Source organism: Diplotaxodon limnothrissa, linkage group LG7 (assembly GCF_057381915.1).
Source record: "Diplotaxodon limnothrissa isolate DT_005_m linkage group LG7, D_limnothrissa_male_GT1.1, whole genome shotgun sequence".
NCBI classification, from domain to species: domain Eukaryota; kingdom Metazoa; phylum Chordata; class Actinopteri; order Cichliformes; family Cichlidae; genus Diplotaxodon; species Diplotaxodon limnothrissa.
In genome coordinates, this window is record NC_140602.1 from 2373743 (window position 1) to 2386915 (window position 13173).

The 13173-nt window shown below is 42.2% G+C and overlaps 1 protein-coding gene across 1 annotated transcript in view; it reads left to right on the forward strand.

Moving 5' to 3' along the window:
• Window positions 1–13173, forward strand: part of cdh13 (cadherin 13, H-cadherin (heart)) — a 295213-nt gene that overhangs the window by 239897 nt on the left and 42143 nt on the right. The window contains exons 10-11 of the mRNA XM_085358926.1: window positions 6605–6787; window positions 6886–7139. Of these exons, the coding sequence (XP_085215052.1) occupies window positions 6605–6787; window positions 6886–7139 (437 nt within the window). The remainder of the gene's footprint in view (window positions 1–6604; window positions 6788–6885; window positions 7140–13173) is intronic.

Sequence of the window (13173 nt, forward strand, 5' to 3'; positions counted from 1 at the left end):
GACCGGTTCTGGGTCCCCAGACCCCCAATAGTGCAAAAAACTGCACATTCCAGGGTGGCCTTTTGTTGTGGGCAGTCTGAGGTACACCTGTGCACTACTCATGATGTCAGATCAGCATCCTGATGTGGCACACCTGTGAGGTGGGATGGATTATCTCAATATAGCAGATGTGCCCACTACCACACATTTGGACTGATTTGTGACCACTGTTTGGGAGGGATGGTTATATTGTGTATCTGGAATGAATTTTAGGTCTCTACGTCCATCCCATGGGGAATGGGAGCAGTAACAAAGGTGTTGCGTTTATATTTTTGTTGAGTGTATGTGTGATTCTTGTCTAACTGAGGTTTCTTTCTAACCTCTATGTTTTATAGAGCCACCAAGGGGCGAAAGTAATGAGATGGCTTCATCCTTAATCAACTGAAAAGTCCTGAAAATGTTCATGATTTTTGGATTTCTCTGAGTCATATATTTTTCTTTCAGATGGTCTAAGAAACTGTCCAGTAAAAAGAAAAACCCACTAACTAACTTATCAAAAAGGCAAACATCAAACGGCTGTGTCGCAGTGTCTCCCTGCCGTGTCGTGGCAATGAAGCAAATGCTTCTCAGAGGCAAAATAGTCTCGTCTTGAGAGATTTAATGTGATGGGCTGCTGTTATGTGTGCTGCATGTCAGAGAAAATCTTTGGGGCAGCAGGGACGTGTCACAAAGTACTTTCCATTAGGACAAACGAACAGCTGCTCAGCTGCCTGTCAGTGTAGCCACAACTGCCATCTGTATTCATAACACTTTGTGACAGACATCCAGGAACAATGTAAGCTGATCTTCAGTCATGTCTGTTTGTGTGTGATTGTACATGCTGCAGTCTTAAATATATGGTTAAACACTAGGAGTCCCAGGCTTCTACCTTTCTACCTTTAAAACCCACCACCAGCCAAATGGCTGGTAGGCTTTTAGCTAGGCTTTAGCTTCAGCCAAGTGGAAGCTAAATTGGCTAGTCATTCATATGTAAATTAGGTTGTTAGCTGGGAATTCTGGAGGGAGGGGAGTGGGGGTGTGTGGATGAGGGGGTGGGGGAGCTGCTAAAAGCTGTGAACTTCCTTTTGTGTTTCATCTTGATGCATTCTCAATCATCCAGGGAAATAAATCTCCAAAAGTCACCAACTTGGAGTGTTTCAGTTTGCCATCTTAGGGAGAAATCAACACACATGGGTGTAGGTCCTTTGTTGCTGAGATTTATTGATAAAAACAGTACAAAAAACCAACCATTTGTACACATATTTACAAATAATAATAAAAAGTGAGTGAGTACATTTCAACATTTTCAGCAATCACTCACAATCCTGGCACTGCCATGGTATCTGTAGTCTGCATTTACCACATGTGTATCTGTAGCAGTGAACACATCGCACAGTGGCATGATTGTTCTTGCATTTGTGTTTGACCTGACACATGGCTCTTTTTCCAGGACTAGGTGTGGAGGGTTGTGTCCGAAGCAACTGTTCTTTTCTTGCCTTCTTCTCAGCTACATGAGAGTGAGCCAACTCTCTTGCAAGCTCCACCACATTTACATATGAATGACTAGCCAATCCACTAGTGGATTGAGGAATTTCCCTGCGAATCTTGTTGACTGTGCCGAGGATGGTGGTTTTCAGTCTAAGAAGTTTTTGCGCAAGTGAAAGCGATGTGAAAAAATTGTCCGTGGTAACATTTCTGCCCTTGTCTAGGAATGGTTCCATCAGCCTCATTACTACATTTTCAGAAAGTCTCTCCCCAGTGGGACGATTGGGGTCCTTGCCAAGATATGGGAAGACATTGCAAATGTACTTGGATTTTAGGTCGCAAGCCACCCAAAACTTGATCCCAAACTTGTCAGGTTTACTTGCAATATACTGCAGGAAACAGCACCGAGTCTTTGATGGGAAAAGCTGTTCATCAACGGTGATATGTAGACCAGGGTTGTAGCACGTGATGCAGTTGGTGACCAATGATCCCCACACACTGGAAATTGCAGCGAACTTATCAGTCTTTGCTCGATTTGCTCCATTGTGGCATCAATCAGACCACTGGTATAATGTTGAAATGTACTCACTCACTTTTTATTATTATTTGTAAATATGTGTACAAATGGTTGGTTTTTTGTACTGTTTTTATCAATAAATCTCAGCAACAAAGGACCTACACCCATGTGTGTTGATTTCTCCCTAAGACGGCAAACTGAAACACTGCAAGTTGGTGACTTTTGGAGATTTATTTCCCTGGATGATTGAGAATGCATCAAGATGAAACACAAAAGGAAGTTCACAGCTTTTAGCAGCTCCCCCACCCCCTCATCCACACACCCCCACTCCCCTCCCTCCAGAATTCCCAGCTAACAACCTAATATACATATGAATGACTGGCCAATTTAGCTTCCACTTGGCTGAAGCTAAAGCTTAGCTAAAAGCCATTTGGCTGCTCTCCGGGTTTTAAAGGTAGAAAAAGCCAAATGGCAGTCCGTGGTGATGTAAGTGGAATCGCACACATTTCTTCTTGTATTTCTCTGTTAGAGGACAGCAAAGATGGATCAATAATATTGATATAGGTAATGGTTTACAGTATTGCACTCAGTGCAGACTAGGGCTGCCACAAACGATTATTTTGATAGTCGACTAGTCACCGATTATTTTTGCGATTAGTCGACTAATCAGATCATCATCCATTGGATGTAAAACGTACAGCTTATTGCACCAGCAGCATCTGCTCTTATATAACTATCATTAGCTTACAGCTTTAAGTTTTTAAGGTCTGTGCTAACTAAAAATAAAGACAAGATGATAGTTTATTAAATTTTTATTAAATGTGCAGATTGTTTTGGTGGAGTTTAATAAACTCAGCCGATTTACTCAGGAACAAATAAAATACTGAAAACAGCCAAACAATAACATTTTAAGTTATCTAAGTGACTCATATATCATGTTTAACCTGAGTAGCGAAAGGCGGCGGTGGGTTTGAAAACGATTTGCCGGGAGTCCGGTGTTCTCACGGCGCTAGTGAGCCTTGCCCCCGGTTAGCTATCGAGCTAGTGGGTAACAAACGTCTCCGAAAACGTCGGAGCGCTTTTGAAAATATGCGGTGTCTTGATAAACTGAGCAGATGTTTGAGGTTTACACAGCTACATTCTTACCTGAAAATATGTTAAACGTTTATTTTGTGACCCAGAAAGAATAATAAGAGTAATATTAAAACTAACTAGCTGCCGCCATTGTTGGAAACTGAGCTGGGCCGCGCTATGAATTCTGGGACACAGCTTCTTCTTCTTCGGGGTTTAACGGCAGCTGGCATCCTTGTACATGCAGTGCTGCCATCTTCTGTTTCAGTCCGTTATTACACTCTTAAATCCTGCTACTTATTCCTGCGTCTTTTGTGATCTTACAAAGCTTCAAACGACGCGTCGACTATTAAATCAGTCGTCGACGATTTTGATAGTCGACGTAATCGTGACTAGTCGACTAATCGTGGCAGCCCTAGTGCAGACACATGTTTACATAGTTCTACTGTTTTTGGTCCTGATGTGTTAGCACCATAGATCTGCACGAGGGCAGGGTTACTGGTTTGAAACAGGCAAAAACTGCCAGCTGCCAATGAAAGACAAATTAAAGGCAGTATAAGAAAAAGGAGGCTTTCTCTTTACTGGTGTTAATGAGGCAGAGCGCATTTAATGTTACTTGGTAAAGCTGACAGATGTGCATACTTTTCCAAGGCTTCACATCTCTGTCTCAGGCGTTTTGCCAGAAGTTAGGGTTTCTCTTGCACATCCATCTGTTGGAGAAGAGGTGGAATGAATGTTGTTGACAATGCTGAGATGAAGGTTTTGTGGTTCCATAAATCAACCAGCTGTTTGGCTTTGGCTTGGAGATGTTTGCTGCACGAGGTTAGACGTGCTCTTGAAATGAAGTTGAAAGAAAAACATTAATTTAATGATGAACAGTGTTTAGTTTTGCAGATATTTGACCGTAAAACAACGTGTTAAACAAATGTTCACAGCATTTTGACAAGGTGCATCTTTTTTCCTCCTTTTTAGCATCCTGAGGTACAATGTTCCGCTTAAACGCCACGATCTATGGCACGTTCAGTTTGCTCTGCAAATAGTTCAAATAAAGTACAGGCCCTACTTAATTCAGCCATCAGGCAAACCAAGAGCAGTCACAATACGTGCTTCTTCTGTTTGCAAAGTTTACTCTGTCATACAAGACCAAAGACACCAGTACAGAGATAATTGTACTTTAAAAGGAAAATAACGACGGATGTAAACAAAAGCTGGCATCGCAGTCATCAGGATGACGGCGCTGAAACTGTCAGCTGAAACTTGACGATATCAATTTGTTTATTTTTTCTTCTTATGCTGTTGTGCCTCAAATGACTATCACCCAATTATCTTCTGACAGCATGGCATTACCTAGAAGATTCATGGGCCAGATTATTGGAAAGTCAGACATAAAAAGAGATGGGAAGCAGAAAATCAATGGCAGCTTCTTTTTTTCTTGGACTCTTAAATGTCTGAAGTGAAGGGCTCTGATTTATGGTCACTGCCAACACTGACTGGTTGTCTATCTTTGCCTCTATCTGCATGTTTGAAGGTGTGTGTTTTCCTGCGTGTTGCTTATTAAGTCTCGGCGTGCATGTGTGTCCAGGTCGTCTTTTGTTCTCAGAGCCGCTGCTCTAATTGGATCTGTGTGTGGGTGTGGGAGTCTCAGATGCTACAGATAAAAACAAACTTGACTGCGATGCACTCTGACTGCTGTTGTCATTGCGCCCCCTGATCTTTCTCAGTGTGTTTAAGTTAGTTGAGGCCAGGTGTTCTGCCCAGTAGTTAGTCATTTCCTTATACTCTTGGTTGTTTTGTGCTCCAGTAGGAACTGGACTTTTTTCAGTGGTAAGGCCGCGGCTCAGTGTCCACATCACACAGAATAACGTTTCTCCAAACCGCATGACTGCCTCACATGATTAAACCCCGTCTGACTGGCTATTGTCGGTGTGTGAGCTTCTGAGTGTGTCTCTGCCGTCCTAAGTCTAGACGTGGATGACGGCCACGCGAATAACAAGCAGTTGTTTCTGATCACGGTGCCTTGTGTATTTCAGGTCAAGATTTTGTGAAACTGCTTACACCGCCTCAGGATTTCCCAGTAAAGCTAAAGCAATTTAAATTCCACCATCCCTCGCTTGTTTACGAGTGAGAATCGGGCCTTTTATGCCGACAACTCTCTCCTATTTGCCTTTGTAGCAGCTGTTGGCTCGCGGGACAAAAGGACCAAGAGTACACGTGTGAGAATTCACATTCTTAAGAACACTGTGTTTCGCTTCTGTGTGCCCTAAATGACTGTGAATGCTTCACAGTGTTTTTTTTAAACAGGCTTTGGATGAATAAAAAGGGAGAAAAGAAAGGAAAGAGAAAAAATCAATGTTGGTCTCTCTTCAGATAAATGCACGGAGCCCTGCAGTATAAGGCAGTAAGAGGGTAATCTGTGAAACAACAATACCACGGGCTGACAAGAGACACAGTAATCTAGGACCAGAACTATCCTTAAACAGAGTGTTCTGTGTCTGAAAGATTACAGTGTGAGCTCTGACACAATAATGATCCCGACACACACACACACGCACACACATGCACACACACGCACGCACACACACGCACGCACACACGCACGCACGCACGCACGCACACACACACGCACACACGCACACTGGCAGAACTGCCTGCCTGCCCAGCACTTCTTCAAGGGTAACCCTGATCACAATGCAGTCTTTAGCAGGAAGCCCTCCTGGCAGCATCAATAAGAATCTGATTGAGGCCTGCTGCCAACATTGAGCCGTGAGGCAGGGAGTGACTGACACCGCAAAAATAAATGAGATGCGCTGTGGGGAATCGGCTCTGGAGACATAAATGGTGTTTATTGTGTTGCGTGTGCTGTGCATGCATTTGTGTCCCCGACGTGACCGCGTAGAATCTCCTCATCTGTTCTATTAACTCTTAATCACATGCTCTTCTTTTCTGTTCTGCCTTTTTTTCAAATATATAACTGCGTAGACAAATTGATTTTAGTGTTGCACGGGCAATATAGATTCATACAGAGTAATGTAAACATAGTTCTGCAAGCAGCGAGGTACCACACATTTTGCACACAGGAAAGTAAACTGAGATGCATGTGCTCCATACTGCTGCCTGCAGTCCAACCTTTAACATCATGCAATATAAATTTGTCTACTGGACTGTGCAGGAATGCAAAATGTAAAACTCTGCAGAAACATCTTTTTTATGATTTCCTTGTGTGCAAATATGGAATAAGCGCTTTTTTTACTCAAATTAGAAACTGTATCAACTCGAGGATGTTAATTTGCCCTAATGTAGTCCACCTAAAGTAAATTTGTACCTGTTGGCTCAGTATGCAATAGCGCTGCCTCTGAAATTCATTTCACATTCAGTCTTTGAAGCCTTTACAGTTACATGAATCTACGCCTTCGTCTCTGGAATCGCGCTGATTTGTTCTGTTATATTTTCTAGATTCGGGTCTCCTCGGCCGGCCTCTCAGTAATCTCCACTTGTTTCTGTCTCCCCTCACAGTTTGAAGCTCACGTGTATGAGGGCTCAACGGGCGTTGTGGTCAACCTGACGGTAGATGACAGAGACGATCCGGCCACAGCAGCGTGGAGAGCCATGTACTCTATAATCAGTGGAGACCCGACGCAGAGCTTTGAGATTCAGACCAACCCGGACAACAATGAGGGGATGCTGTCGGTTGTCAAGGTAAAGCACTCTGTAAGAAACATTTGGATACGTTCATATATTCTCGTAGATAATATAATAATATAAGTCTTACATTTCTAATCGTTGTCTCCTCTTAGCCACTGAACTATGAGGCGTCTGAATTCCTCAGCCTGCTCATCAAAGTGGAGAACGAGGATCCTCTGGTTCCCGATGTTGGATATGGCCCGAGCTCCACAGCCACCGTCCACGTCAGAGTCGAGGACATCAACGAGGGCCCTGTGTTCTTCCCAGACCCCCTAATAGTCACCAGGATGGAAAACATCCCTGTGGGAAGCTTTGTGGCATCACTTAATGCTACAGATCCGGATATATTAGAGAAACAGAGTATTAGGTAAGCAGTTTTTAGACATACTTTTGTGGTAAAAGTGCAACAAAGTCAAAAAGAGACACAGCTGCAAACTGTGGATCATCTTGGGTAGAATAAATGATGCAAGCGAGGTGATCTGGCAGGGAAATAGTAACTCGCAGTTTCAGCCCGTAGATCATCACCTTCCAGCTGCTTTGACATCTCACTCCGTCAGTCCTCACCCGTCTGCCTGAGCCGTTGCGATCCCATCTTTGTATCGCCAAATACGTCCGATCTTCCAAGCGTTCCCGGTTAGTTCGTTTTATTTGTCTGCGTAAACAGATATACTGCCCGGATAATGTGCACTTTATTGGCACAGGCCAAACTGTTCTCCCCAGTCAAGTGAAAAGTCCCAGAATCAGACAGCTCATTAACTTTAACTCTGTTACCGAAGAAGCCCTCAAATATCACCATCATCATAACTGCAAGGCTATTAGTTGCACCGTGTGCCACAATAAAAATTATTCCTCTTGCTGCCAGAGGGAGTCCCATAGTTTGCTCTGTACTTACATTTTACAAGATAAAAAGTCATCGCTGCATTTATTGCCTTTCAGGCCTAATTTCGACTCATGTTTCTGCACCTTTGCAGCTGCATGTCATATATAAGTAAACACATGGGGCTATTATAGACCGAGGGCAATAAAACTCATCAGATCATGACTTTACTGCCCAAATTATTGATACTGCTTTATGTGCAGTAAAACGTATTCGCTGTGGCCGTGTTAAATGCTACAAAACATGGATTTATTATTGGATAGCGTGATAGAGTCAGGACCTCTACCAATAAAGCTTTGATAGCTGCTTGCCTGACATCACACGCCACCTCTATGATCCTATAAATATTAGAAATATTGGATAATACAAACTAGCCCCAAATGACAGCTTTAGAAGTACCAGGGAGGTCATTGGTGGGTTTTTACAAGGAATATGAAGTTTGTTTGTTTTCTCTGTACATCTCTTTACTCTTTAAATAGACGCTGTGTAAGCTTTAAAATAAACTCTTCATAGCAAAAGAAACAAAAGTTGAAGTAAAATGTAGAAAGAAAACAACAAAAGCTGGAATCCAAGACAAATACTTGTCAAAGTCAAAGCGCCCATCTGTGCAGCACAGTGCTCTTTAACAAGGATAATGATCTGTTTGAGGCTGACAGACCGTGAGCTTGGCAGTATTTGGTGACAAACAACATTATTAGACAGATCAAAATGTTGGCGATGGCCCGACATGTAAAGTTTGGGGATCACGGGAAAGCCATCCAAACCTCACTGTGGAGCATCCAGACCATCAGACTCGAGTCCCTGTCTGAGTCCATCACAGGTATACGTGGGAAGCTAAAGTAATGTGATAACAGAGTTAAGCATAAAGCCTGGGACTGACTAAATATATCAAACTGTGTCAGAGTTAGGGTGGTCTCAGCATTAAAACAATATTCAGCAGCTTTACTGGTATTTTTGTCATTTCACGTTACATTTCGACTGCATCGTGTCTGCAGCTGTTGGTCTTCGGTAACCTGGTTACCACATTATCTGTTCCTCCAAGAGAAAAATGTGTTGACGCAAGCCTTGAGATTCTCCAGCATGTTCTCATTAAACTACAGCACAGCTGGGCTACTTCCTGTTTGACTCAGGATAGAGAACGTCTGTTTTGTGTGGCAGGCAGGAATTGGACCCAAACGCAAACTCACGGGGGATAAACTCAAAAAGCACAGCTCTATTGCTGGAAAAACAGCTCACAAGTTATAGAAAACTAAATATAACGCTCACCAGGAAACACAGGGAGACTCACACACAGTCATGAAGGAGACGCGGACCTAAATGCACAGAGGGTTAACGAGGGCAGTGGGAGCACACGGGGAACACAGCTGACACAGATAATCGTAACGAGACAGGCAGGAGTGACACAACATGACGCATACTGACGAGAGACTGTCAAAGTAAAACAGGAAGTACACAGAGGTGCAGACAGGAGGAGAGAGAGCACGGACATAACGGGCTGGGGAAAACATTGAATGAAACACAAGGAGGGGAGACGAGGGCTCACAGATCCACAGAGGGGCACACAGGGGGTAAAAGTCACGAGGGGAAATCAACTTAACAACCCAGGAACCTAAATGAAGAACAAAATACAAGAAAACTAAGAATGCTGGGCCAACATGGCCCAGGATCACGACACCTACTGCTGTGAAATATTGCACTTTTCCTTATATTTTCTTATCTATATATCTCTGCCTATTTACATCTTAGGATACAAGATATTAAGATAAATGGGGACACGGTGGGCCGGTGAATCTTCTAATTGAATATAACTGTATAATATTACTGAAATCACTATAATAGGTCCCTTATAAGCTATAGTATGTTGATCATTTAAAAGCTTTTGGTGATCTTTTATTTTTTCACAGTTTTTCTTTGTTTTTTTTACATGTTCTTTGAATCTTTTATGTAATAAATCTTTCATCTTCTAACTTTATCCCACTTTGCTCATCTGATTTTCAGCATGCGTTTTATATTCATTTTTATGGACCCTCTGTTTATTGTCATCTCACCCTCTTGACATTTTGGCAGTAACACTGACTTTGAGTTGTCGTAACTGTGACCTGCAGACAGGTTGAGGACATAGTGAAAGACAGACATTTGGAGAGGTGGGAGCAGAACGGTGTGCATAGAATAAAACGGCATTATAAAAAGCAGGAGCTTTCTTTGGCTTCTTCTCTCCTTCCCTGTGTGCGTCTGCATAACAGTGCAGGTGTGTGTGTGTTTATGTGTATGTCCAGTGTGTGTGCCACCCTGGGTTGAGTAGGTCAAATGCATTTGACGTGGAACACAATTCGTCTGATTCGCTGGTCAGAATCTGTAGCACTCAGTGCCCAGTGCACACATGCATGCCTGAACACCACGCTGCATTTATTCTATCCATCTATGTGGCACTTTGATAACATTAAAGGTCATGAATCCTCATAAACCTGGAATTAATCCATTAAAAATCTATATTTCTGGATGTCTGTCCCCTCTTGGACAGCTGACATCAAGCTAACTAGACAATAACAATAGCTGGTTATAAGCTAACATTTTGTTAGCTAATGTTAGCCTAAAAATGACACTTTCTCTCAGGTAAACAGCGTACATTCTCACTTTATATGAGAGTTTATTCGCTGAGTGCTTGAGGCTGTTAATGTTCAGTCCAATTTAAAGAAAGTTTCTCTAATTCTGGGTAACAGCTGCAAAAAACGCAGCGCTTACCTGCAGAGGAGCTCAGGATATCCTCAACAACTCACCTTATTATTACTGTCAACAGACAGAAGTGAGCTTCACTGACTCTTCAACATGTACCGGACTTCTTTCACACGGCTGATGTAAACAGGGACCTGACAGCCTGCACTACAGACGGTGGGCTGAGATGCTTGTCCTACAGTGACCACTGTAGATAGAATTATTGGTTAGGGGTTTGCACTGTACCTTTAAGAGGAAAAATGCAGTTAGAGATGCATTTTTACCATAACATGTGCTTTTCTTTGAGCTTTTCTATAAATATACCAAGTGATAGCAACATAAAGAAAAAGAATACCAAGGGCCAATGAGAGGAGCTCGTGAAGATGTGCAGGGTGAAGGCAACAGTGCTGCATGTGTTAGTCGGAGCAGAGTAAGGATTTGAGAAGGGGCCAAACTGTGATGGATGGGGTTAGTGCATTTTCAAAACTGCTGCTGTGCTCCCTGTCTATCAAAAGTGATGAAGGAGGGATGGGAAATATTAAATAAACTAAAGAAATATGAAGGTACAATTTAAATTAGGATCTTTGCTAAGCCAACACTGGTTCATCCTTTGTGTTGAGGAAAACGTTCTTCTGAAACGTCAGGCAATCAGTGCAATAAAGAGGTTTGATAGTAATTATTTCCCACTGTGGATAGCTTCATCATTTTACTGGTGTGTTCCACTGTGGGAGCAGAAATCAAACATCTTTTAGGATGTAAGTTTTTCTATTTTGTTACTTTGTGTGCTACATATGAAACATCTGATTATGAAATGATGGCCTTCGATAAACCTGTGGTGCTTCACTTATTTAACTGATCAGACGCCCTCTCAGTCCTGTGTGGAAACATTTTTGATTGACATCTTCTCCATTTTTATCTTCCAGTTCTTAAAATGAGACCTGCACACACTTGTGTGGGTTTAAAGTGTGTTTTCGAGTTAACTAGTATTTTTTTAAGAGTAATAAAAATGATAAGAACCAATACTTCAGAAAAACATGCTAAAATTAAAACATGATGCCAGATGTTTTTGTAATGTACCGTCAAGACGCTCACTGGGAACAACACAGCCAAGTACTCGTGTATGAAGTACTTTAGAGTACACAGAATTTCTGCTTTAACAAGACGTCCTCAAAGTAGTCCAATCCCAATGCCATCTATTAAGTAAAAGCAAAAGATTTCTCCTTTAAATGATGTGCCTTTGATTGCTCTCATTTCCAAATCAAATTTCAGTGGTAATGCTAATGACTGCCTAATTTCTGGTATGAAAGAAGAACGACACACTCGAGCGGTTTTGATCAGAGTTGCAGTAAAAATCAACCAAATTTCTCCTCAGTGAGCACAACAAACTTAAATAAAGGTGAAAATCCTTGTTTTTGTTTTTTTGCTAATCTCACTGTTTCTCTGTGACCAGGCAGGACTTGAGGGAGTCTGGTCAGCAACACAAATCTGACATTTTGTGAGTCTGAATGACAGCCTGTGTGTAATTTGTTACCATAAAGTACTTAATGCCGCTTTCACACGTGGTCAGGATGACTGAACTGAGATCTGCTACCTCCACATTAATGAACGTTAATGAAGTGTGATTTATAGGCCTTATCACTCAAACGATGACAATTATTGCTTCAGTTAGAGGTTCGAGACTCTGTCTGAACAGACGTATCGAGGATGGGGGAGGGCTGAACTGTGGAGCTTCTTATTATCAGCTCTGTAAGGTTAATCAAGGGGTTCAGATTATCCAATGTATTACAAATCTTCCCTTACTATGTTTTAATGAAAATCCATCAACAGATTATCTGCCCGTGTGGGCGTAACCGCTAAGCAAAGAATAAATGAAATCTGTTACACTTTGATCACAAACCCTTTGAAGTACAGTAGCACAGATTCCGATGGGCCCCTCAAGGCCTCGCAGCAGCTAACGATCTCAACAGCTGTCTTCTCTTCATGATGTAAGAGAAAACGTTTCTTGCACGAATCACATGATGCAACTTATGTGACTAATTTTGTCTGAAATTTCCAACAGAATTCATTAAAACTGTGCTAAAGGTAAAACTGTCTTGTTTTTACTGTATTCAGGACAAAAACAGAGCAGCACACGTGCCATATGTACAGACTGACCTGTGGCGGTCTCTACTCTCACTTGGCCCTGTAACTTACACAATTACAGCAAATACGAGTCACGTTAATCCCGCTCAGTATTTAGGCCAAACCATTAGGCTCTGGCGGATTTGTTTCATGTTTCTGCAGATGGAGCACTCTAGCCCTCTTGACTGGTTTAGAGCTTTAGTTAAGCAGAATGGTTTTATGAAAGTGCTGAGAAGGAAAAGCACATCAGACAGAGTGACAGTGAGGATTGGAGACAGAAAAAGCTGGACTTTTTTTGACAAAAGTTTATCTCTCATAAACCACAAGTGCTCGGCTTGTTGTGTGGGCTCTTGACATTGAGGAAGTATGTTGCACTTCAAGGTATAAGTTAAATGGGAAAGTTTGCATCCTCCAAATCCTCTCTGAGATTTGACTCGCCGTGCTGCTCTGATGTTATTCTGGTAGGCTGTGAAGAGGGGAGCAACTAATCAGAAGTGTCATTAAGAAAGTTTGGCGAATTTAATTAGGTCTCATTTCTGGTGACAAGACTCTCATCAGTTGTCGAATAACTATTTACACTGAAGTAATTGATGCTTGATGGTGAAGGAGACAGGAAGCAGAGAAGCTGAGCTGCACTCAGGGCCACGTTTTCAAAACTTTGTGCACTAGCCTGTAGAGTTTGTGCTGAGCT